Source organism: Cynocephalus volans, chromosome 10 (assembly GCF_027409185.1).
Source record: "Cynocephalus volans isolate mCynVol1 chromosome 10, mCynVol1.pri, whole genome shotgun sequence".
NCBI lineage: Eukaryota > Metazoa > Chordata > Mammalia > Dermoptera > Cynocephalidae > Cynocephalus > Cynocephalus volans.
The window spans coordinates 29159748-29183909 of record NC_084469.1 but is presented as its reverse complement, the minus strand read 5'-3'; the positions used below and the strand labels follow the sequence as shown (position 1 = coordinate 29183909).

The 24162-nt window shown below is 56.1% G+C and overlaps 2 protein-coding genes across 3 annotated transcripts in view; one reads left to right on the top strand and one right to left on the bottom strand.

Annotated features, from left to right (window-relative positions):
- The window catches only part of SMG6 (SMG6 nonsense mediated mRNA decay factor), a 217320-nt gene extending 199786 nt beyond the window's left edge, over positions 1 to 17534 (top strand). Inside the window, exons 16-20 of one of the 2 annotated variants that reach the window (XM_063111281.1) lie at positions 8504 to 8657; positions 11658 to 11869; positions 12183 to 12264; positions 15722 to 15843; positions 16171 to 17534. In XM_063111281.1, coding sequence (XP_062967351.1) covers positions 8504 to 8657; positions 11658 to 11869; positions 12183 to 12264; positions 15722 to 15843; positions 16171 to 16263 — 663 coding nt within the window. In that variant the 3' untranslated portion in view covers positions 16264 to 17534. Of the gene's footprint in view, positions 1 to 8503; positions 8658 to 11657; positions 11870 to 12182; positions 12265 to 15721 lie in introns of both variants that reach the window. The other variant, XM_063111282.1, reaches the window with a different exon arrangement.
- An 853-nt stretch (positions 17535 to 18387) lies between these two features.
- HIC1 (HIC ZBTB transcriptional repressor 1) lies at positions 18388 to 22332 on the bottom strand. The gene is made up of 2 exons (XM_063112089.1): positions 22211 to 22332; positions 18388 to 20731 (listed from the first exon to the last, which is right to left on the bottom strand). The coding sequence occupies exon 2, from the start codon at positions 20709 to 20711 to the stop codon at positions 18570 to 18572; it is 2142 nt and encodes a 713-aa protein (XP_062968159.1). The 5' UTR covers positions 20712 to 20731; positions 22211 to 22332; the 3' UTR covers positions 18388 to 18569.
- Between the last annotated feature and the right edge of the window lie 1830 nt (positions 22333 to 24162).

Below are 24162 nucleotides of genomic sequence, written 5' to 3'. Positions count from 1 at the left end.
GTTCTCAACAATGTTTGTTCAGTGACTTGATAGATGGTAGCAACTAGTGCATCATCTTAAATTCCACCCTAGCTTTTAAACTCTCATGTCTGATTTCTTATCAGATCCTATCTATTCACTCATCTATTCCCTCCTCTCTTCTCTATCCCCACTGCCACTACTATTATTCTAGTTCAGGTACGGTACGTGCTTAGATTGTAGCAATCAAGGCCACTGCCTTGCACAGCTCCAGAGGGTGCCATTTACCTTGTAGTCTGTGGCTAGCCCCTCCTGGAGTTGTGTAGTACACAGTGTGCCCACCAGGCTCCTGTTTCTCCCCACTGCATCCAGTGCATCATTCTCTTCCCAAAAGAGCCAGTCTGATGCTCAGTTAACATTGATGCCTTTGCTTGGCTGGTAGAATAAAGTCTGATTTCTTTTCTTTTTTTTTTTTTTAAGATGACCAGTAAGGGGATCTCAACCCTTGGCTTGGTGTTGTCAGCACCACGCTCAGCCAGTGAGCTAACTGGCCATCCCTATGTAGGATCCGAACCCGTGGCCTTGGTGTTATCAGCACCGCACTCTCCCGAGTGAGCCACGGGCCGGCCCGAAAGTCTGATTTCTTATTATGGTATTTAAGACTTTCTGGTCTGTCCCCAGTCTGTTTTTCTATCCTCTTCTCCCACTGCCCCATACCCCATGAGCCCTTATAACTATATGACATTGAGCAAATTATTTAACTTCTCCGAGCCTGTTTCTTCATCTATAAAATGAAAGTGGCAATAGCACCTACCCCTTAGAGTCACTGTGAGGCCTCAGAATGAATGACAGTGCATGTAAAGTGCCTGTCTAGACGCTAAAGCCCCCCTGTGTGGACGAGGACACTGACCTTCCTCTTTGCTCACTGCCTCTAGACACACTCTGCCCTTTCCCACTCTCAAGTCTTTGTTGATGCTGTTCCTCAAACCAGAGTACCCTTTTTTTGCTCCGCATTTCCTGTTACCTGTTGAAATTCTATTCTTCCTTCCATCCCCAGATGAAACTCCATCTCCCCAGTGAAGCCTTCCCTGATTGCCCAAAGGAGAAATTCATCTCTCTGCTCAGTGTTCCTGTAGCGTTGATTTATACTTCGTTTGTGGATCTGCTATCATGTCTCGTATTACAGTTATTTCTGGATTGGTTTCCCCCACTGTACTGTGAACTCCTTGAAATCAGGGATGATGTCTTCAGCTCAGTTTAGCAAGTAGTGTTGAACATTTACTATGCTAGTAGCTGGGAGACACAGGAGTGAACAAAAATGTCACATTCCAGAATGTACAATGTAGCGAAGAAGCCAGTCTTTTCACACAGTGATTTGAAGTGTGAATGAGTATTGTTACAAAAGGGAAGCACAGGATGCTGTGGGAGAACATGCTGGGGGGCCTGTCCCTGTCCAGAGCACCACATTGAGCTTTGCCTCTGTGGCGACAAGCAGTATCTTAAAAATTGGAGGTCTTGGGCTGGCCCGTGGCTCACTTGGGGGAGTGTGGTGCTGATAACACCAAGGCCACGGGTTTGGATCCCTATATAGAGATGGCCGGTTAGCTCACTTGAGAGAGCATGGTGCTGACTACACCAAGTCGAGGGTTCAGATCCGCTTACCGGTCATCTTTTTAAAAAAAAAAAAAAAAAAATTGGAGGTCTTCTATAAGACTTGGCTGCTTGGGCCCAGGCATTTAGGGTCTGCTGTGAGCCAGCCGGACTGGGGTTGTTGTGGCCCCTTTAAGAACAGGCCCCACATGTACCGCTGCTGGCGGCCCTGCCTCCTGTCAGCCTCCTTCCTCCAGCCTCACAGCCTCACAGCCACAGGAGGATTTCTCAGCAGAGGAAAAATTCCCCCCTACCCTTCCCCCCCTCTCTTTAATGCCCGGGGCCCTTCACTTCCATAATTCTTCATTTTCCAGCCTTGAACGTAAGCCAGACACATCTGTCTGGCCATATGCGTGAACCCTGGAGTCTGTGCCGAGGTGGCTGTAAAACAGGGCCGGTGAAGGCCCTTCTGGGAGAGCACACACATGTGTGTGCCCTCGGGCCATTGGCTCCCTGCCCAGAACCACGGGGGCTTCAGCACTCCAAACCCATGCTAACCTTTTCTTATTTTTCCTCTTTTTGTTTAATTTAAGGGGGGAAAATCCCAAGGAAAAGGTATAAATTGTCCTGGGAGTGGGGGAGAGGCTCCTAGCTAGAGAGGCCATTATTGTTGGCAGGTACCTGGGTCACACTAATACAATAAGGAAGAAAGGAGCATCGAGTGAATTAAGATCGGAGAGATGGGCTGTAAATTACACTGCTCTGAACTCCATCAGTCTCCAGAGTGTTAACCGGGAGGTGTAAGGCAAGTCCCCAGCTCCCAGGGCCTTTTACAGATGCAGCAAAACAGGAACCACACATGTTTGGGGAAGGGGATATGAAGATGGGGTTGAAAAAAATCCTTCTGGCCCCCATGATGGCTGTAAAGTCCAAGTGAGATCTGGGGCTGTAGCCACGCCCTCACTTCCCTGCTCCCACCTAGACCCCTGGGCCTAAGCTCATCTGTGGAGATGGGGGAGGTGAGGCCTGGCCTCCCTCCGCAGCCTGTCCCTCCCTGCTTCCGGCGGCGTTGCACAGGGGCTGGTGAATGGGGCCGACTGGAGGTCAGAAAAGGGGTGTGGGGAGCTCTTGGGGCCTGTGCAGCTGGAGCTGCAGCGCCCAGGCAAGCCCCTGAATGCTGGGGGCGCCAAGTCCGCCCACCCAGGGCCTTGAGGCCGCACTCTCTGGCTCAGCCAGGCTTTTTCCTTGTTGCCTGAGACAGAGCTTCATATTGGGTTGGTTCTGCCCACCTTGCTGCTTCCCGCCTGAGTTCTTTTCATTCCCATTGCCGTTTTTGGGAGGCGTCCAGAGACCAGAGCAGGGTACATGGTTTGTCTGGGAAATTGGTCGTAAGTGTTTCATTCCTAACCAGGCCCCCAGGGCAAAGCAGTCACTAAAAATCCTCCAGGCATGAGGCATGGCCTCTTGGCACCTCATGCTGGCCCTGGCCCTGTGAATCCCCCGCCTCCTCACTGCCTCCACGAGGCTTTGCTATGATTTGTGCTGCTGTCGGGCGGGGTCAGGTTTCCTGAGCAGTTGCAAACATCCCACCTGAAACATAACAGGCTCTTCCTCTGGCCACAGCTATTGTTTCCCTCGGCATTATGGCCACAGTCTTGCTCTGTAGCCAGCAATGACATGTGTTCTGAAAATAGCTTCACTCTCCTGTCGCCTTCCCGCCCACCCACCCTCCTGAAGATGCAGTCACTCCTTTGTGGTGGCCCCAGGAGTTTCACTCTAAATATAGCTGCAGTCCATTCACACTGCCACCCAGCTGGGGGGAGGGGGGGCTATTGTGGAACAATGGGGTATGCACAGAGCCCCCCACACCTGTATGGAAGCTAGCGGAAGGCAGACACTCAGCCCTGGCTCCTCACTGTCGGAGGCAGGGTGGGAGCCAGCAACTACCAGGCCAGGGGCACGTTCACACCAGGGCAGGAAAGCACATCAGCTTGCAGAGCTGGGCAACCACCCTCCTAACCCAAGCCTGCTCCAGCTTCTCCACAAACTATAGTTCTGGGCCTCCAGTTTGTTCCACCTGCTCCCACCTCCCTGGCTCTAGCAGTATCCACGGACTCCTGTCCTCCAGCAGTGGTCAGGCCATTGGCTGCTGCTTGGAGGAAGCTCAGAGGTGTCATGTTTAGCTCTGCCACTCCCTCTCCATCAGGAAAGGACATACTTTTTTGGTTTTTTCAGAATAAGAGTTATCAGTTACAATTCAGATTATCTTCAAAGTGCCCTTCAACTCTGATATTCTGTGATTGATCGATTGACTGATTTTTAAAGATGACCAGTAAGGGGATCTTAAGCCTTGACTTGGTGTTGTCAGCACGACTCTCTCCCCAGTGAGCTAACTGGCCATCCCTATATAGGGATCCGAACCCGTGGCCTTGGTGTTATCAGCACCACACTCTCCCAAGTGAGCCATGGGCTGGCCCTAGATTCTGTGATTTAGTTCACTGAGCTCCTGTGATACATCAAGCTCTATGCTAGGTATTGTAAAACTACAGGAAGAGTAGGCAATTCTCCTTGAGCACCTTCTGGTCTAGTTTGGAAATAAGATTAATCCTCATAAAACAATAAGAAATAGCAAACAAGTTGTCATAATTATAATTTTAAAAAGAAAGCAAGTATATGTTAAGCCCTGTGGTACTTCTGGACACTCAGGAAAGGAATTCTAAGTGGCAATTTTCCCATTAGCAGTGCCCCCAAAGAAAGATGCTAACCCAGGGCTGACTGGTTAGCTCAGTTGGTTACAGCTCAGTGTTATAATACCAAGGTCAAGAGTTTGGATCCCTGAACTGGCCAGCTGCCAAAGGAAAAAAAAAGAGCTAACCCTACTGTTCCCAGAGGATGCTGCTGGTGCCTCTGCCTGCTTTCTATAGCAAATGCAGTATCTGCTCCCTTAGGTTTCTGCTGGCTCAAGAAGGAACTGTCTGCAGTAGTTATCTCACCAACTATTTCTATTTTTCATTTCCATTTTTTCATTTTTCACTTATATGCGTATAGTTTTGTTTTGTTTTTAATGGTACTATGAGTCTTATAATAATCCGTAGTCCTCTCCCCCACCCTTTCCTATCCCCAGTTCTGGTCCCTAGTGGTTTCCCTAGATATTTAGCTTCCTAGATATGTAAAAAATGAAAAATGGAGTTGGACAGAAAGAAAGGAAACTGACATTTGTTGAGTTACTAATACGTGTGTCAGGTACTTTTATGTATAAAGTGAAGATGGAAATTTGCTGTTACAAAATTTCTAATTCCTGGTGACGACATTGCTCTGGCTAGAAATGAATGATTCCATCACTCTAGAGGAAAAGAAGCAGCCACACTCCATGTAGAGCCCAAAACAGAAGGAAGACCTAAGGAGGACTTCTCCTGGTCTGGCTCTGCTTCGTGACCTAGGTTCTTCAAGTTCCACAAGTCCTGTATCAGCTAATGGCATTGCTTTTGTTATTCTCAGTGTCTCCATTTTCAGTGGGTTAGCATTATAAAATCACCCCCACTGTATAGAAGAAGGAACTTAACCTGTAAGAGAGCCCTTCCTGGGGACCCAAGCTCTTTAGCTTCCTCCTTAGGTATTATCTCTTTCCCAATTCTCTACCAGCTTGCTCCAGGAAGCTCCCATGCCTCAAAGAAAGTTGGTTTCTTAGTACCTTTCAGAAACAGAATTAAGTTCTTTTTCTCTTCCACACTTTATGCCAACTTGGTCTGTATTGCCACCAGTCTGATTCAATGTCTGTGCTTTCCTTGGTTTCTCAGTACAGTCTCCAAAGACCACTGTGGCCCAACTTTAGCTGCAGTTAGAAGGGCTCCTATGGAACTCTGCTTCCGGGTCAGCACACTTGACTTCAGGCCAGGGCCAGTCTGTCTGAATCACAGCATTCCGACTGCGCCCCCCTCACCCCCTCCAGAGGCTTCTGCAGCTTTTTACTCATACAAACAAAAATAAATCTCACTACCGGCCTCTGAACTCCACAGCAGCATGCTTCCCCTTCTCCCCAAGTGTCCCATGGCTGTGAGGGGGGACTTGGCATTCTCCCCACCGACATCACTTTTTCACTCCCTGCGCATCCTGTGTCCTTCTCTCACCGTGCGACCCAGAGATTGGAATGGGACGTGACGGCCGGCACAGGCGCCGTGTACAGCTGCCAGGAATCTGACGGGTAAAATCTGGAAAAGTTGGGAGGGCAAATCCTAAACACACACACACACACTCACACACACACACATACACATAGCGCCGCTTAGAAAGGGCCGGAAACACAGACACCCATAGAAGAGTGACTGCAGGCTCCCAAGTCCTCCTTGGTCTGCCATTCCTTGTAAGGGAACTGAACCAGTCTCATGACCCAGGTATGACCCCCAGAAGCCCATTGGTACCCCAGGAGGAGAGGGAGCAGCCTCATTTAATCTACTGAGACTCTGTGAAGGTATGTGGGGAACAGGAAGCAGTTGTGTGGTGACTCACTGGGCAGAACCAGGTTAAGGGAAGTTATCTGCAGGCGTCCCTGGAACCGGATGATGGCAGCACAGCTCCGACCACCCTCATACAGCTTGGCTTCACCCCACCCCCAAGGAACCAGCAAGACTGCCACCTCCCTAATTGGCTGTGGCCTGTTCACCTTTCTGGCCACAAGCCAGAGCTCCAAGAACCCCAGGAAGTTAGAGCTTCCCTGGACCCTGCATCTCTATTCTTCTTCTGTCCTGTTATCAGTACACACAGGTTGGCCCAGTTAGCCCCCAGCCTCCCTTGGCCACCTGGCTTAAATGCCCTCCTTCCTACTTCTAGCAATAAAGATAGGATATACAAGGTCCTAGGAGCTAAGTGGCAGCCAGTTCCACTTCCTTGATAGAGTCAAACCAGCTGGAGTGTCGTGACTCAAGGCAGGAAAACTGAGATGTGAGAGGAGTCTTGGCCAGGCTGTGGCAGAGATGCAGTGCCTGGTTAGGACCCGGAGCCCCTGTCCCTACAGGCGCTGTTGTTTCCCATCTTCCCCAAGCCACGTGTCAGTGCTTGTTCTGTCCCCTCTCACCCAGAAAGACAGAGATTTAAGGGCCTAGGGTACCAGGAAAAGCGTTCCTGGCAGCAAAAAAGCTAGACAAGGAACACAAGGCCAGGAAAAATGAGGACCAGGAAAGCTGATGCTCCCTCTGCATGAGGAGAAAGGGCAAAGGGTTGTTCGCTGAACCTGAGTGGGGACCATTTCCTGTTCTTAACAAATGCCCAAGTCAAGTTTGGTGAGATAGATGTCACCCTCTAGCTGGCAGCCGTATAGGGATGGGCAGGGACCCAGGTCCCCTGGGAAGGTGGCCAACAGCAGTGGTACTTGCCCCTCATGAGGTGAGATCCGTAGGATGACTTCAGCAGACTGGGCCTCTTGGTCACATTTCTCATGCTTGCCAGTGTTCTGTGGCCTAGGCCTTTCACCAGCTGTGGTGGCAGTGGCAGCAACAACTTACTCATAGGGAGAGGTCCCTGGCAGGTCACAGATAAGCCACCCCCATCATTTGAAGGCATGCCCTTTCAGTTTTACTGTCGTTGTCAGTGAAACCTGAACAGCCGCCTCAATGACTGTTGGTGGCCAAGGTCAGCACTGTGGGCCCCATCTCAGTTGGCACGCACATCCAGTCCTCCTGCCCTATGCCTGTGTCTGTGTCCCTGCAAATTGCTGTGTGGCAGAAGGCCATGGGAGGGCGAGAGGGGACTGAGGCCTGCTCGCCCAGCCCTGCCAACTTTGTGTTGGTGCCCTCCAGCTCCCTACATGGGTAACATGCTGTCTGAGCAGATGCCAGTAGATCAGTTTGCTTCTTGGCCGTGGTCCCCAGAAAAGGAAATAGCACAATAGTGACCACATTCTGTAGTGACAGATATACCCAGAACCAATCTCAAAGGGTCGCTGCCACACATGTAAAGCTGTCAGACTTGAGAAAATGGGCTTTTGCAGATGCGCATGAAGCTTCCCTGAGATAAGTGAAAGTCCGCAGGACAGACAAGCACTGGGCCATATTCTTTCCAAGGGGTGAGGGGTGCTGCACAGATCACTGGTGATACAGGAGGTGATTGGAGCAGAAGAGATTCCCACTTTTATTATGGCAGTTTAGCTTGCACTAGTAAACATATGACTAGGCTGTCAAATCCTCAATACCACGGATATCCTGGCTGAAGAAGAGGCTAAGCCAAAAAAGTGACTTCAAGTCAATTTGAAGAAAAATATGAAGTAAATAATAATATAGCTTGTACAGGGTTGTGGCAAAAGTAGAACAGAAAAGACCAGCATTTAGGAAACACTGTCGGTCGAGGGGAAAGTGGTAATAATTGTAATCAGTCTAGCTGTTGCTGTTTGTGACATGAGTGGGGTCTTAATTCATCACACTGCATGGACTCCGGCTGCTGCAGGAGACTTTGTTTGGTATTATCAGTTGTCAGCATCACTTTTTTTGTATAGCCTTTGAGTTTAACTTTGTTGTGTTTTGGTTTTGGTTTGGTTTTTTTAGCTACACAGTGTTGTAAACTGAAATGACAAAATCTGTTCTGGATATTCATAACTATCTGGATTGAGAAGTACCCCTCTAGATGTTGCCTGGAAAATATATGTGAAACCATTTTCATGTCTAAGGAACCCAACTCTCCCTCATTGATTTTTAGCCCAAGGTCTTACTTTCAGAGACCTGTTATTTTTAATACCATCAGGGTCCTTTCTCAGTCCTAGGCAGGGTTTTAGTCACGCCTCATTCCCCAGGCCATTTGGTGTATGCTGGTTTTGATCGCATTGCTTTGCTCAGCCCTTGGGCCTGTCCCTCAAGCCTGACAAGGGCTGACTCTTCCCCTGAAGGGGAAGAGGTTCCTGGGGACGCTGGCTCACCCACCTGTTCACTTGCTCACTCCCTGACTCACTCACCATTCTCTGTCCCTGTAGGCTGTCCTGGAGGACCAGAGTCAGATGAGGCAGATGGAGCTCGAGATCAGACCCTTGTTCCTCGTACCAGACACCAACGGCTTCATTGACCACCTGGCCAGTCTGGCACGGCTGCTGGAGAGCAGGAAGTACATCCTGGTGGTGCCCCTCATCGGTGAGTCAGGCGGGAAGGGCAGAGCAGCCCTGCATGTGTGCAGCAGCCCCCCTGCACACATGCCCCACAGCGGGGGGCCGGGCAGGCAGAGCCCTGCTGTGCGTGTGTAAGACAGGATTTGCAGGGAAGTAGGGAATGCGTGAGGCAAGGGAAATTGTTTAATAATCAAAGCAGTTCAAATTATTATGGCTGATCCATGGCTTAAACTGCTTGAGCAAATGGACTCCTGTGTCCCAGCAACCAGAGGCTGCCTGAGCCCTGCCCTTGTTTTTATCCTTATAAAGCTTGCAGTAAAACAGCAAAGCTGGTTCCCGTTATTGGTAAACACTCAGCCCTGGCAGATAACGGCAGTGCTGCTGGGTGGTCTGGCAGGAAGGCTGGGAGGATTTTGAAGTGGTTAGATGCCTTTGGTCTGATTGTCTTGTAGCTTTTCATGATCATTCTGTTGGTTCGAGGTAGCATTCTTCTGGCCAATGTCACCCAAAGGCCAGGCCGGCAGGAACCCTCCAGAGCAAGCCCTTGGCTCATGCATGTGGATTCCTACCACTTGGGCCCTTAGACTGTTTGGTCATTGGTGCTGGTATAGGGTCAGCATCTCAGGACCCACCTAGCTTACTTTCCACTCTCTGGCCAGAGGAGCCCAGCTGGACTATCTCCAGGGGACTATCTGGGCACCTCCTGGTTTTTGGAGCTCTGTGGTGGGTCAGCCTCAGGGTGGGCTTTGTCCTCTGGGCTCCTGTCTGATATAGCTGATATAGCTAATATAGCTGATGGCTGTACTGTGGAGGGAGAGGGTCTGGGAGATGATTGAGAAGCCCAGGCTTTTTAATGTCCCCTTCTCAGCAGCCACTTGGAGCAAAGTTTGGGAGTCCTGTCCTCTGAAAAAGCCACCAGACTAGCAGTCAGCCTGCCAAGCCACCTCTGACATCCATGCCAAGATGTTCCATTGGGCCTTCCCTCCCAGTCCCAAGTGTCTTAGTGCCAGATGGGGGTGGAAACAAAGGGCAGGAAACATCCGCCCCTGCAGAGGCCATAGAACCCTGGGGGGTTGTGGGAAACACATTAGCACCACCTGAGAATGTTGGCACTGAAGCATCCCTCCTCCCCGCCTCCACCCGCCCTGTCTTCCTTCCCCCTCCCCATGTGGCCTGGCCAGAACCTCTTAAACCCAGGCCCTTAGACCAAAGGAAGGATTTTCTGTCCTTCAAAAGTGGAGCAACTTCTATCACCAAGGCAGAGCAGCAAGACCATCATGTCGTCCTGGGCTTCCCCACTTCCCTCACTGGGTTCTGGGGTGGGGTGCCTTTTAGGGTAGTATGTCTCTGTGCTTTCCTACCCAGGAGGTTTTCAGGGCAAAGAAAGTAAACAGGTCACTTTTTGCTAGATGATCAGGAAATGGTATAACTGAGAGAGGTTGCTGACAGCTCAGGAGCCCCCTAAGACTCAGAAGCTGCCTCAGACACCTTCCTAGGCTAGCAGTATTCTTAATCAGCAGCACTGGTTGTGCCCCTACTGTGTGCTCAGTCTTCTTGTTCCCAAGAGATCCAGTGAAAGGCAGAACTATGGCCCTTGGCTCTGAGGAACTTACGATTTAGTAGATAAATCTAGATTTGGTGGGGAGGGAGCAAACACATGAGAAAAGCCAGAGGATACATGCAGAACAAAGAGACAACCCTCTAGGGCGCCAGGAACTGACAACTCTGTTGCAGCCATCCAGGCCAGCCTCTCTGAACCTGCCTCAGCTGGGCAGGTCCCTGGCCTCTCTCAAGGCCTGAAAGAGGGGGGCTCCTCCTCACTGATGCTTTCTTTAGTGGCCTCATGTCCTATGCCCAAGAGCAGCAAAGGGTTAAGCCGACAGCTTTCCCTGCTTGTTTCTTGTGCTCTTTAACCTGCTCTGTGCTCCTTAGGCCTGACCCCAGCGTTGAGGAGCCCCGCCTGGTGCAGAAGCACAAACAAGCTTCCCCTTTGAAGCCTGTTTAGTTTGGAAGCAGGAAAGCAGATTTTGGGATAGAATACCAGTTTTTCCTGTTTGATGTTCTGTTTGCTGTACCATACACCCATCCACCACTGCCTCCCAACCTCAGCCCTGCATTGTGTGGACACTGCAGCCTCAGGTTGCTGAAAGCATTGGCATTGTGTGTGTGCGCATGTGTGCGTGTGTATTCCCACATGGGCCCTTTCCAGAAAGTGTCTCTGAATACCCAGACAATGAGTGCCAGGCTCACCATGGAACAGCATGCTCATGCCGACTCCCTGAGCCATGAATCATTGTACCGAGGAGAGGCCTCAGACCCCAAACTCTCCCAGAGCCCCCAAGGAGTGCATATTTCCCACTTGACCTCAGGCTTTTGGCTGGAATTTTGGAAAGAATCTTCACCAGAAAATGAAGCCGTGTCCCAGACACATAGGCAGACACACACACACACACACACACACGCACGCGCGCACACACACACACACACACAGAGTTTTGAGGAATACCAGGGTCCTCGGAAGTGAGGCTATGGCTGCCCTTCTTTGGTGGTGACCTCCCTGCCACACTCTGCCAGTGGGGCACAGAACTTTGCCTCCCTTGGACTTCTGTGGTTGAGGGTGTAGGTAGATATGGGAGTACCTCACTTTCCCTTTAGCTGCTACATACCTGCCTCTCCTGTGAGACCCTTTAATTTGATCCTCTAACTAAGGAATGAAACAGAGGGGCCAGTTTTCTTCCTCTGAATATAGCAGCTACAGAAAATCCCCTTAAGTTCTCCTCAGGAGAAGGGCGGAGCCCAGGAGAAGAGGCAGAAAAGGGATAGGGCACCGAAAGTCTGGACACTGCACTTGCCCCCAAAGCTCTTCTCCTGCCAGAGTTTCATTGGAAAGCTCCTGTGGGGAAGGATGGGTTCTGTGGTCTGAGAAGGGGCTGGCTGGGAAAGTGAGTGGACAAAGGCCCAGGGTGAAGGCAGGCATAATTGCTGATTGCTGAGGTTCTTACCTTGTGGGGCTCTGTCTCATCAGTGATCAATGAGCTGGATGGCCTGGCCAAGGGGCAGGAGACAGACCACCGGGCTGGGGGCTATGCCCGTGTGGTGCAAGAAAAGGCCCGGAAGTCCATCGAATTTCTTGAGCGGCGATTTGAGAGTCGGGACACTTGCCTACGGGCCCTGACCAGCCGTGGCAATGAACTTGAATCCATCGCCTTCCGCAGTGAGGACATCACTGGCCAGCTGGTGAGACCCCCCAGCAGGAAGGGAAAGTCCACAGCCAGCCTTCAGAACAGGGTCTCTAGGAAGAAGGGGCTAAAGGAAGGCCTGTTAGCCTAGGCAGCTAAGGGAATAGCCACCATGGAAGCCCAGAAAGGGGGGGTTCCTTCCTCCCTAGATCACTCTTGGTATAGTTAGATTGGGCCAAGAAGGACCATAGCATGTATGGGGGGAGCTCTGGGATGTGGCCCTTCCCAGGGCCCCAGAGTCAGAGTATACTGTCTCCTCTGCATGGCGCCCCCTCCTGCCCAGTGGCGCTTCTCATACTGCCTTCCTCCAGGGTAACAACGATGACCTGATCCTCTCCTGCTGCCTCCACTACTGCAAAGACAAGGCTAAGGACTTCATGCCCACCAGCAAAGGTACAGCTTTGCCTCCGCCTCGGGATCATCCATCAACCTGCCTTACCTCACCCTGCGCATCCTCGGCCCCTGAGATGGGTTCCTCCACTGACTCTGGCCTGAGAAACCTAAACTATCAGAGCTCAGGGCTGATGCCAGGCTGAGGCCAGCCCCGTTTTCTGCCCTTCTGGAAGTCAAACCTCCCTGTCACAGCTCCCACACACACAGGGAATGTCAAGTGGACCCTGGGCCAGCTAGGGATGAGCCTAGCCCAGGAAGCCTGGCTCTAGGCAATAAGCATTCCCACTAGGTGTGCATCCATTTCCATCCTTGGATCCTCTGTGAGTTCCCCGTGACAGCAAGAATGTCTTCATGATTCACTGTAGCTTGTTCTGACCATGGTCTCCTCAGCCCAGCCCACTGCAGCTCTGAGGAGGACAGCCCCCTCTCTGGGGCATGCTCTCTTTTCTTGGCTGTTCTCACCTTCCCACCCCTCTCAGACCTGGGGCAGAGGTACCTCCCCAGTGAGTAGTGGGCCTTCTTGGTCTCTACAGTCGTGATCCATAGCACTTTGCAGGCTGGCTGGAGTTGGAGGCAGGTGAGAGCTTGAGGACTGAGCCCTCAGTCTACTTCTCAAGACATTTTTGGTGAGCAGAATCCCATCTTTGGGATGGGGCTCTCTTCCAAGTGCCTGACCACCTCACCCTCAATCCTGTGCCTTCTTTCCTGAACAGCCCCACAGGGTTGGTGATGTTTGGGGTGTTTCTGCTCCTGGTTCCTAGGATTCTGATATTTCTTCTTTGGGAAGGAATTCCTAGGACCTCCTAGCTCAGTGTCATCTAAAGAGATGTTAATTCTCACCGTTTGGTTTCTGTCTACCTGTATGTAGTCTCCACTTTCTCTTCTTTGTTCATGTTCCTGGCCTTGGCCTTCAGGCTGCTTTGGAGGTTGTCTTGCCTCCTGCCTCTCCTCCCTGCCATGTTAGCATAGTCCTTCACTCCTGCCTGAGTCTCTGTTCCAGGAGGGGGTAATGAGCCCACAACTGCTGTTTCTCTGAGGGGTCCTACCACATGGCTTGTATGTACTGTCCCTTAGGGCCAGATCCAGAGCATTCAAGTGATTGAAAGGAATCCTGGCTGAGCCAAACAGAAGAGCTTGTGCTCTGCCCTGGGCAGTTTCCTAGAGGGGTACCTTCTGCATGAGATGTAGAAGGCCTTGTTGGGAAGTGTGGGTCTGATGCTACTGGGCCCCACCCCAGCCTCGGAATTATTTCTTTCAAGGCACACACACATTTTGGTTTTGGCCCTGCTAGTCCCCCGACCCCCACTTCACCCCAAACAGCCTACAGAAACCCATTGCCATCCTGAGGACCGCCCCTATCAGAATTACATCAGCAACGGCTGGTGTAATCAAACCCCATTTGTCAGTGTGGATTCTTAGCAGATTAACTTGTCAGATTCACAGAGAAACCGTCACCAAATGTTTATGTGTAAACGATGTTGAATTTTAAAATCATGTGGATTATGGCGGATGGGGCCTGACAAGATGACAGTCTCTGGTTTCTAACAAAGTGAAGTTACCAGTGTCAAAACAGAGGATGTTTATTGTTAAAAATGTCTCAAAGTATCCACAGAAACCCCTGCAGACCCCTGCCAGCAACACCAGGGCTTGGTTGGCTGACCCAAAGCCTGGGACTCTCCTGGTCTGAGGCCCAGCGCAGGAATGGTGGGACCGCAGACAGGCTCCGACAGCCAGCTGGGCGCCCCACAGCACCGCACGCCACCTCCCCACCTCACACTCACGCACCCTGGAGGGGCCAGGCCCAGACACTTTGAGCGGTCTCAGAGCATCCCCTCCCCCGTGGTTGCCTTCCTTTCCCTCGCTGCCCACAACAGCCCCTCCCCTCCTGTCACACCCTCCTCTCTCCTCTCCTCTCCTCTCACTGCCGTCAACCCTACGAGCCTCTCCCTCATCCCCCAAACTCCTCCTGAGGCTGAAAGCCAGTTCTCAGCCTCCCTGCCTAGAGCTGGCAAGCCTGAAACTGCTCGGGTCAGACATGAATATTTGCAGTCCCTCAGCCCCGCCAACCCCCACAGTCAGCACGCACCACAGGACATTTCCTGTGCCTCGCTGTCTGGGACCTCCGTCAGGAAATGCCCAGCCTGAGACTGAGGAGTAGACCTGCCACCGAATAGGTGTGCCAGGGGTGGGGATGTCACTTGTGTGAGTGCTTGGCCTCACTTTAAATTCTCTCCAATACATTAAAGGTTGGGGGAAAAGAGGTATTGGAGAGATCATGCTAAAAAAGTCATCTAAAAAGAATGAAGGATATGTATGCCAATATAGAAAGATCTTTTAAATATATAACTTTTTTTTTCTTTTAATAAGATGACCAGTAAGGGGATCTTAACCCTTAGCTTGATGTTGTCAGCACCATGCTCAGCCAGTGAGCTAACCAGCCATCCCTTTATAGGATCCAAACCTGTGGCCTTGGTGTTATCAGCACCACACTCTCCCAAGTGAGCCACCGGCCGGCCCTAAAATATATAAAATTTGAATAAAGTTAGTATGGCTAGTATGATTGCAGTGATCTAGGGGGAAGTTTATATATGCAAGTATAAGTACATGTAAATGTGCATAAGGAAATTTGGAAAGATATACAGATCTACCCCTGGGGTACAGGACAGAGAGCTGGGAGGATAATCCTGACTCTACTTTTCCTTTTTACTTTTCTCTACTATTAGAGATTTTCACCATACACATAGATTATTTTTATTTAATAGAGGAAATCAGTCGGCCATGGTCTCATTCTGTCAAGGACCCTTGCCCTCCTCACAGAGCTCCCTTGAGCTAAGCCCTCTGCCCACATCTGGGAGCCCTGAATACACTTTCCTTTTTTTTTTTTTTTTTTGGCGGCTGGGCGGTACAGAGATCGAATCCTAGATCTTGGTGTTATCAGCACTGCACTGTAATCAACTGAGCTAACTGTCCAGTCCAGGATCCACTTTCTATTCCATCTTTAGTTTTCTACCTCTGGATGCCTGAAGTACTGACTTGCTGGCATTGGAGGGAAAGGATGTGCAAAAAGAGGTTTATTGTGAGTCCAGGACCAGCCATGCAGTCAGAAGGAATAGAAGGCAAGGGGTTTCTTCTACTCCTTCAGTCCAGAGTCCTTGGAAACAGGTCTCTGGAGGCTGGTGGGTTTGGGCAGCTCTCAGGCACAAAGCAGAACAGAGTCCTGTGCAGGAGGCAGAAACTCAACCCTGGCCCAGCATAGCCCTCTCTAAGCTAGTAGGGAGGAGGCAGAGAAGGTGCACCCTAGGTTGAGGGTCTGGTGAAAAAAGGGACTTGCAGAAGGCCAAGAAATGGCTGGCCTTGAACCCACCCAGGACCACATTTCCCTCCAGGGCAAGAAGAGGCAGCCACTGCCTCTGCCTCCTGTCCTTAGTGAAGTCCTTTTGCTCTCTCATGCCAACAGAGGAGCCAATTCGGCTGCTGCGGGAGGTGGTGCTGTTGACAGATGACCGGAACCTGCGTGTGAAGGCACTGACGAGGAATGTGCCTGTGCGGGACATCCCGGCCTTCCTCACATGGGCCCAGGTGGGCTGAGGGGGCCACACCAGGCCCACCCTATGGAACCGTTCCAGAGAGGCCACCAGGCGCCCAGTGTAGCACGGAAGATGCCCACGTGCCTGAGCCACCAATCCACCCAGACAATAAACCATCCTCTTCCAACCCACGCTGTGGCCATGCTGTGGAGGAGCTGCTCCTCACAGAGCCCCCTCCCAAGGGTCGGGTAGAAGCTGCTGGGACCCTCCTGGGCTGCCAAGATTTAGCAGGCAGGTGGCTGGCTACAGCGACAGCAGGTGGGCAAGCCAAATAGGCCGCCCATGCTCTCAGCCTTTCTCCTCCCTTGTCTCATTCCAGGGCCGGGGGAAGACCTTCTCACCCCGGGGACTCAGCCACTTTCTCCGGTGGACTTGGGGCAGGAGTTTTAGAGTTTCCATCAGATGCAGGTGAAATCACAGGTCCCTTTAACCTTCTTCAGAACCTCTGTCCTGAATGTGTCCAAGACAGTTTGGTTATGTCATGAAGAGTGCCCAGGGTGTGCTCTTCATCTCCCTGAGGCCTGGATTCCCCCATGGACTTAATTTGGGTTCTGGATACCATGTCCTTAACAGCAGCCCTAGGCCCCCACCTCTTCTACCCCACATCCCATCACACACACCCATCCTGCTGCTGTTCTCGCCCTTATCAATCTGGGTCCCTTACCATTTGTCATTGTTTTCCCCTGGGATAGTCATGGGTCTAGAGGGAAGGTACATCTGGACTTAGTCCCATGCTTCCTGGGTGGTCTTTGCCTGCTCCATCACCCCTAATTGGCCTTCCTTTTGCTCTAGTTCTCTCTCCAGGATATTTCCTGAGACTTTTCTCTGTCTGCCTCCTTTCTTTGCCCTCCCTTCTTCCAGAACACCCCCTCACCTTCCTTCGCTTTCTACTAGATCCCTCTCAGCTCCTTGATCTTGATCCCCTCAATTTCTTCACCTCAGTTCCCTGTCATGGGGGTTCTCACTCTGAATGTCCCTCCTTTGCTACCTGTGGCAGGAACCTAATAAAGCTTTCCCACTCTAGTCCTTCCATCCCAGGCCCCTGTGCTCCAAGAAACTTCCAGGCTTGTACAGCCCAGCCTGAGGGTAGGTGCGGTGGTCCAGTGCCTGGAGGAGCATTGCCTCTCCTGGAGTTTTCACCTTGTTTCTAGCTTTCCCCTCCACCCACTAGAAGAACTGACAAAGGGGCCCTTTAGCCTTTGTGGTTTTTGTTGCCCCTTTAGCTGGTATCCATGTTCAAAACCTCTCTCTGGAGGCTTCCTACTGGGAATGAGTTCCTCCAACCCAGGGGCAGGGATAAGGAGGAATTAAGGGAAGACAGGGTTTTAGGTAGAGCCAGGGATAAATCTTGATGGGACCAGTGAGGGAATCCTGCCTGAGGCCACCATCTGACATAACCTGCCCAGAGGATAGGAGCGTAGCTGTGCCCTTCCTGAGGCCCAGGAATATGCCGGAAGGAGGGGGACTGTGCAGGAAAGCCAAGGCCAATGGTTTTGGGGTAGGAGTCCTGCAGGGCCTTACAAGACTGGGCTCTTTGGGGTACAGGGTCCCTGGCCTCTCCTTTGAGATCCTCTCCCCAGGCAGAAAGCCAGTGACTGGGTGGGTAGGAGACCCATCTCTCTTTTCTGTCCCGTTTGCAGCACTAGTTTTGTTTCCTTAATAAATTTTTAGTTATGAAACATACCTGATCTCTTGCTGATCTGTTTCTGGGACTGGGGAGGGGAGGTAGGTCCAAGCCTCTGCATCTGTGTGAGGGCAGCCCTTTCTAGCTCCCTCACCCACCACCCTGGTGCTGCCCATCCAGGTCCTTATGCAAGGGCAGAAGAGAGCAGTTGGGTCAGGGTCCTTGGTTACTGCTTTATTGCTGTTTGGTTTGAGTATAGAAAATGGAAGCGGCTCTGGAAGAGCCTGTGTACAAGGTAGGAAATATACAAATGAGGAGGAGGGAGCTAAAGAGACCACGTTCCAGCCCAGCCCAGCCCGGGCGTGGGATGGGGGGCCACCGGGGCGCATGCAATAAATATGGTCCGGGGCCCCAGGGAAGGGAGGGGGACACCGCGGGAGTGGGAGACCGGGTAGGCCAGGGCTGTCTCAGCCCTCTGACCCCAGAACTCCCCACCGTTGGTGGTCGGAGAGGGAAGGCTTGGCCCTGGGGCTAGTGCCACTTGTGCAAAATGAGGAACTTCACATTATCAGTCCCGGGGTGGGGGGGAGCGGGGAACGGGGGTGCCCTCCGGCCGGCTCAGTCCCCTCCCCACTCCCCAACTCTGCCCGACGCTCCGACCCCAGCGGGGAGATTCACAGTGAGAATGGGTGTGGTCGCAAGGGCCGGAGGTAGGGCTGGGAGAGCCCCAACAGTGACATCCCTCCCCCCAAGAGCAGCACGGGGCCAGAGGAGGGAGCCAACGAACCACAGGAAGAGGCGGGGAGAGGCCGGGGGTCTCCTTTGGTCAAAGCTGATATCAAAAATATAGATCTCCCTTCCCCCATCCCACCCCGTCCCGGGGTTTTCCCCTACCCCCACCCCGGGCTAAGGCACAAAGCAGTGAGGCCAGGTGAGGCCGCAGAGAGGTGGGGCCGCCACTGTGGTGACGCTGCCGCTGCTATTACAGTTGTCCTGGGTGCGGTGTGCCTGCTCGCTGCCGTCGCCGCCGCCGCTCCCTAGGGGTGTGGGCCTGGGCCGCGCGGCTGCGACATGGCGGGCGGGCGAGGGGCGTCTTAGGTGGGAGAGAAACGGTCGATGGTCCGGCCGTCGGGTCCGGCGGCCAGGTGAGCGCTCTGGCTCAGCACCTCGGCCGCCTTGTCCGGGCTGAGACCCAGCTCCGCGGTGAACTTGGCCAGCGGGTAGAGGCTCTCGAGCGCCACCTTGGGGTCGTGCAGGAAGTGCGTGGTCTGCGCCAGCAGCTCGGCGGCCGCCTTGTCCTGCTGCTTCAGGCTCAGCTGTTCGGCCGTGAGGCGGGCCACAGCAAAGACGCCCTCGGGAAAGTCGATTTTGCCCTTGCCATCGGGGCCGGGGACGCCGGGTAGCCCCCCCAAGCCCGCCAGCGCCCCGGCTGCGCCGGCTGCGCCCCCCACGGCGTGCATCTTCATGTGGCTGATGAGGTTGCGTTGCTGTGCGAATTTGCCGCCGCACACCTGGCACTCGTAGGGTTTCTCGCCCGAGTGGATGCGCATGTGCTCGGTGAGGCGGTACTGGCGCGTGAAGCGCATGCCACACGCGTCGCACGCGAAGGGTTTGAGGCCCAGGTGGCTGCGCATGTGGCGCGTCATGGTCCCGCGCTGCGTGAACTTCTTCCCGCAGATGGTGCATGGATAGGGCCGGGTCAGCCAGTGCGTCTTCTCGTGCTGTCGCAGCGTGGCCGGGTCCTTGTAGCTCTTGTCGCACGACGCGCAGCGGTAAGGCCGCAGTAGCTCTCCTAGGCCTCCCGGAGCCCCAGAGACCTTGTCCCCACCGCTGCCAAAAGGGGGCCCTAGGCCGGCGGCCCCAGCAGCCACCTCAGCCGCCTCGGCCCTACCATACAGCGCCTCCTCCTCCTCCACATGAGCCTCCACGTGCGCATTCAGCTGCTCCGAGCTGGGGAAGCCCTTTCCACAGGGGATGCACACGTACAGGTTGTCACCAAAGCTTTCTGGCTCACCGTAAGCCAGGTGCGGGCACGGGTAGCCCTCGAGGTGGCCGCCCGGCGGGCTGGGGTCCTCGCTGCTGCCAGTCTCCTCGCTGCTGCTCTTGTAGTCGTCGCCGTCGCCGCCCGCGCCAGGCCCGTCCAGGCTGCCCGGGTAGCGAGGCGGCGGCACCAGGCCGAGTGGGGGCCCCCCGGGCGAGGTGGCCGCGTCCCCGCCGCGCTCCTCGCAGCGCTCGCCAGGGGAACCGCGATCCCGGCCCAGCTCGTCGCCGTAGCTACCTAGGCCTGGCTCGTGCTTCATCCAGCGGTAGAGAAGGCTGGGCCCGTCGGGGCGACCGGGGGGCTCGGGTCCCGGGCTGGCGCCGCCGCCGCGGAACGGGTCCGGAGGCGGTACGGCCTCCTCCAGCTTCTGGAAAGGCAGCGGTGGCAGCGGCGGCAGGACGAGCGGAGGCTCCTTGTAGGCGGCGGGGCCGGCGCTGGGAGGGCTGTCCGGGCGCGGGGGCAGCTCGCGCTCACTCAGTGGCCGTTCAGAAGCCGCAGAGCCCGGTGGGCTCTTCTTGGACAGGTCCAGGCCACAGAGCGGGGAGCAGCGGCGTTCCGGGGCGCAGAGTGCGGCGGCCGGGCCCGGGCCCGAGGCGTACAGCTCGGCGCAGTGCGTGTTGACAGCGGCCTCGGGGCCCGAGGGCGGCTCGGCGGCGGGAGGCGGCGGAGGCCCTGCTGGGGACGAGTAGCAGGCCTGGATGACCGGCGTGGCCGCCCTCAACCCCCGGCCCGGCCGCCCATAGGGCGCATAGCCGCCACCGCCACCGCCGCCTCCCCGCAGGTGGCAGTACTTGCCGTGGCGCTTGAGGCGTTTCTTGCACAGCGCCACGAGGTCAGGGATCTGCAGGTAACTGGCAGCGGCCAGCACGGCGCCCAGGCTCGGCTCGGCCCCGGGGGCCACGGCCGCCGCAGCAGCCGCCTCTGCGCCGTCAGCCAGGCGTCCGGTGTAGATGAAGTCCAGCACCAGGCGGAACACGGCCGGGCTCACCATGTCATGGTCCAGGTTGAGCAGGTTGTCATGCACCACCAGGGACTTGAGGTAGGCGCTGCTGGCCGCCAGCACGTTTTTGTGCGCGCGGAAGAGGGCGTTCTGCACCACGATGATCACGTCGCACAAGAAGCCCTTGGTGCGCTGGCTGTTGAGCTGCAGGAGCAGCTGCCTCGAGTGTCCGGGCGCCTCCATCGGGTCCAGCATCGTCTGCCCAGCACACTCTCCTGCGGGGACACACACCAGCCGGGTAAGAGCCGCGCAGCGCCCTCGCCGCCGGTACCCAGCCCGGCGCTTCTCCCCTCCACTTCCCTTTCCCCTCAGCTGAGCAGGGACATCGACACCGCGGCCTGGGCTCTGGCGGAGGATCCTCGGCCTCCGGCAGTGGGAGCCTAGGCTGACCGGCCCGAACCAGAAGAAGGAGCAGCAGGAGGAGAGCCGCTGCCCCGGTGGAGAGGAGGCCAGGCTGGCCTGTGCGTCCCGGGCCCGGACGCCGCCGGGCACACGGGCTGGCTGCTGGGGGCTTCCGAGCAGAAAACTGATCAGGCGAAGTGACCCTTCTGGAGACAGTTACCCGACTTAAGTAAAATGTCCGCTTCAGGAAAAGTCATTCAGGGCCGAGAAGTTTGCCCGAGTGAGGAGAAAGGGAGCCGAGTAAGAAGCGCCTCCCGCCTCGGGAGAAGTTGCCCCCGTTGGGGGAAGTGATACGGAGGAGGGCAGCGCGGTGCCCGCCGTGGCGCCGCCCTGGCCCGGGGCTGTCAAGCCCTCAGTCGAGGCCCGGGCGGCGGCCGCCGTGCGGGGAGCGGAGGCAGCGGCTGCCGTGACGGGCAGAGCGCGAAGGCCGGGCCCCGGCGCGGGGAGGGCGTTATATCGGGGCAGGAGGCTGAGGCAGGAAGCAGGTGGGGGGGAGGGGGGAGCCACGCAGCTCCCAGGGGAGGGAGGGGGCAGCGCCCCGGGCGGGCACAGAGCGCGGCCGGCTGCGGCCCTGACCCCGGCCTGCGCCCCACCCGCGTCCAGTCCCCGGCCTCGCCTCGGCCTCGGCTCTGCATTCGCGGGTGCGGCGCCTCCCTCCCAGCTCTCCTCAGCCCCGTCTCCCCCGGAACTCCGCCGCCCCAAACTTGGGGAGAAGTTTCCCAACTTCAGACAGGGCGGGAGGAGCGCGCCAGCCCCCGTCCCTCGCCTCCCAGCTTTTCCTCTCGGCCCCCAATTCCGGCGGCCAGGAGGCCACGGGCCCGGAACCGAGCCGAGCTCCTCTGCCCGCCTGCTCGGCCGCCCGACCCCGTTCCCCGCCTGGCCCGCAGGGCCTCGCGGCCCGTTACCTGCGGCCTCAGCCCGACTGGGGCTTCCCTCCCCGCGTCGGTGGCAGCTCCTAGCCGGCGCCCCACCCGCCCCGCTGCCAGCCTCCGAGCTGTGCCAGGGCAGCGCCCCTGCCAGCCCCGCTCGCCAGCTCCCCTTCCCTTCCCTTCGCCTCTCTAGCCCATGTGCGGGCAGAGCCGGTCCCGGCCCGCTGACCCCGCCGTGAACCCGGCGCGGAGCAGCGGCCTGGCGGTCTTGAGTCCAATAGGGGCGACGCCGGGAGCCCCGGACGCCAGCCTCCAGCCGCGATGGGGCGGCCGGGCTAGAGGATGCGCCGAAGACGGCCAGCGCGCGAGGACTGGTCTGTCCCGGGTCCCCTGTCCCTCCCGGTTCCCAGCTCGAGGACCCACCTGGGGGGCATGTCGGAAGCCCCGGGCCCGGCTGTCAGCGGATCCAGGGGGGACGTGGCTGCGCTGCGCTGCCCTCCGCCCGCCGGGCCCCCGGTCGGTCTGTCCTGATGGTCCGTCCTCCCCGCGTCCTGGTCGCGTCTCAGCCCCGCCGCGCTCTCAGCACACTCTTATCTGGAGCGGCCCGGCACGGCCGGCGCTGCTGCGGCTATGGCGCCACCTCGCGGCCTCGCGGGGCTCTGCGCAGCACGGCAGCGACTTTCCTCCCGCGCACCTGGGCTGAGCGCTCGCAGATGCGCAGCTGAACCCGGGAGGGAGACCTATGGACAGGTTCACCCTCCGAGATGTGCCCACCTGGGGACCCAGGCCCCTGACCTGCGAGCCCTATAAACCCTCGGGTTCTAAGCTGAGCGCGCCCGTGCACATATTTCTATGTACGTAGCTCCAATTCGGAAAAGTCCTGCCCGCAAGGAGGGGGCTCAGGTGACAGTAGGTGGTGGGAGGGAGGTTATGGAACTCCTAGGCGAGACGACGGTAGACAAGATCTCGGGGAACTCTCCTTAGACATTCCTGGACAGAACTGTCCGCTTGGACCCACCCCGCAGCACACCCATTCTCACGCAGGCGTACAGGCTGATACACACAGCACAAACCCGTTTGCACCCAGACCCTCCCCAGGCATTGGTCTCGTGAGCGCGCATGTTTACACTGACACGCCCGCCCCCTCCTGGATCCCCGCTCTCTGGGATACTCCGGGCACTGCCACGTAGGGCGCTTGGTGAACCTGGGCAGAGGTGTTACCCAAACAGCTCGCCCTAAACCTGCGGGTCTCCGGAGGGACTCAAGGATACTCGACTGGAAATGGCTGGACAGCGCCTCTCGGGGGTCCACAGAAGTGACCCCAGCCCCCAGATTCCCCGTGTGACACGGAGTGAGTCACTTTTTCTCCAACCCACCCAATCTAGAGAAACATGACAGAAGAGCCTGCGGCTCGGGACCTCCCGCAAGGTCCTGCACCCCACGTGAAAGACCGGTTCGCGCGGATGGCGCTTCTTTCGGGAGGGAAGAGACCGCGCACTGGCGCGCGGGCGCTCGCGCGGACACTCCGGAAGTGGCCCTGGGCGGCAGCGCGCGGCCCCAGGCCTGTTGCGAGAGCTGCGTCTCCGCGGCCCACGCTCCGCCTCCTCCCCGCACCTCTTGACCCCCCGCCCACACGCGGCGGGGGGGGGGTTCCCCGAGAACGCTCGCAGCTTCTGATTGGCTGCGCCTCCCTCAGCGGCCCAGCGCTAGAGGACGGGGAGCGGCGTTACCATGGTAACCGATGAGGTTTGCCCAGATCGGGTCTCTCAGAGGCCTTGGAGAGCTTAGCAACCGCGCCAGGCCGCGGGGCGGGCGGGGGCCGCGCTCGCCGCTCCCCGCGCTGTCCTCTGGCCCCCACGCCTCCGCCAGAGGTAGTGGCTGAGTCACTCAACGAGGGGCGGCCGGCGCGGCCACCAACGGTCCCTGACGGACATCAAGGTCTCGAGCGCCCCCCAGAGGCTCCCTTTCCTCCGCAGGCGGCTTCAAGGCTTCGGTGCCACATTCCAAACAGGTCCGCGTCCTGAGTCCGCCCCTCACCGTTTCCGCCCCGTGTTGTGGATCCATCTTATTCACGTTCTCTCCTCCCCCTAAGGCGTCCTCCCTAGAGAAGTAGTGAGGTCCCCAAGATGAAAATGGTGGGCTCCGGAGCTACCCGCCTCTAGGGGTGGGGTGGATCCCCGACATCTCTGCCGAAGGCGGAGCTGTGAGCTGAGGTGGAAGAGCGTACGGAGTGTTGGGTGGAGATGGAAAGGCTCCTCAGAAGTGCTCTTAGAGGTGGGCTTTGACGGATGAATACGAGTTCTCCCATTGTGCAGGAAGGCGTTCCTGGAGAGTAGAACCGCTGGGAGGAAGGCTGGCCGCCCGAAAAGGAGAAC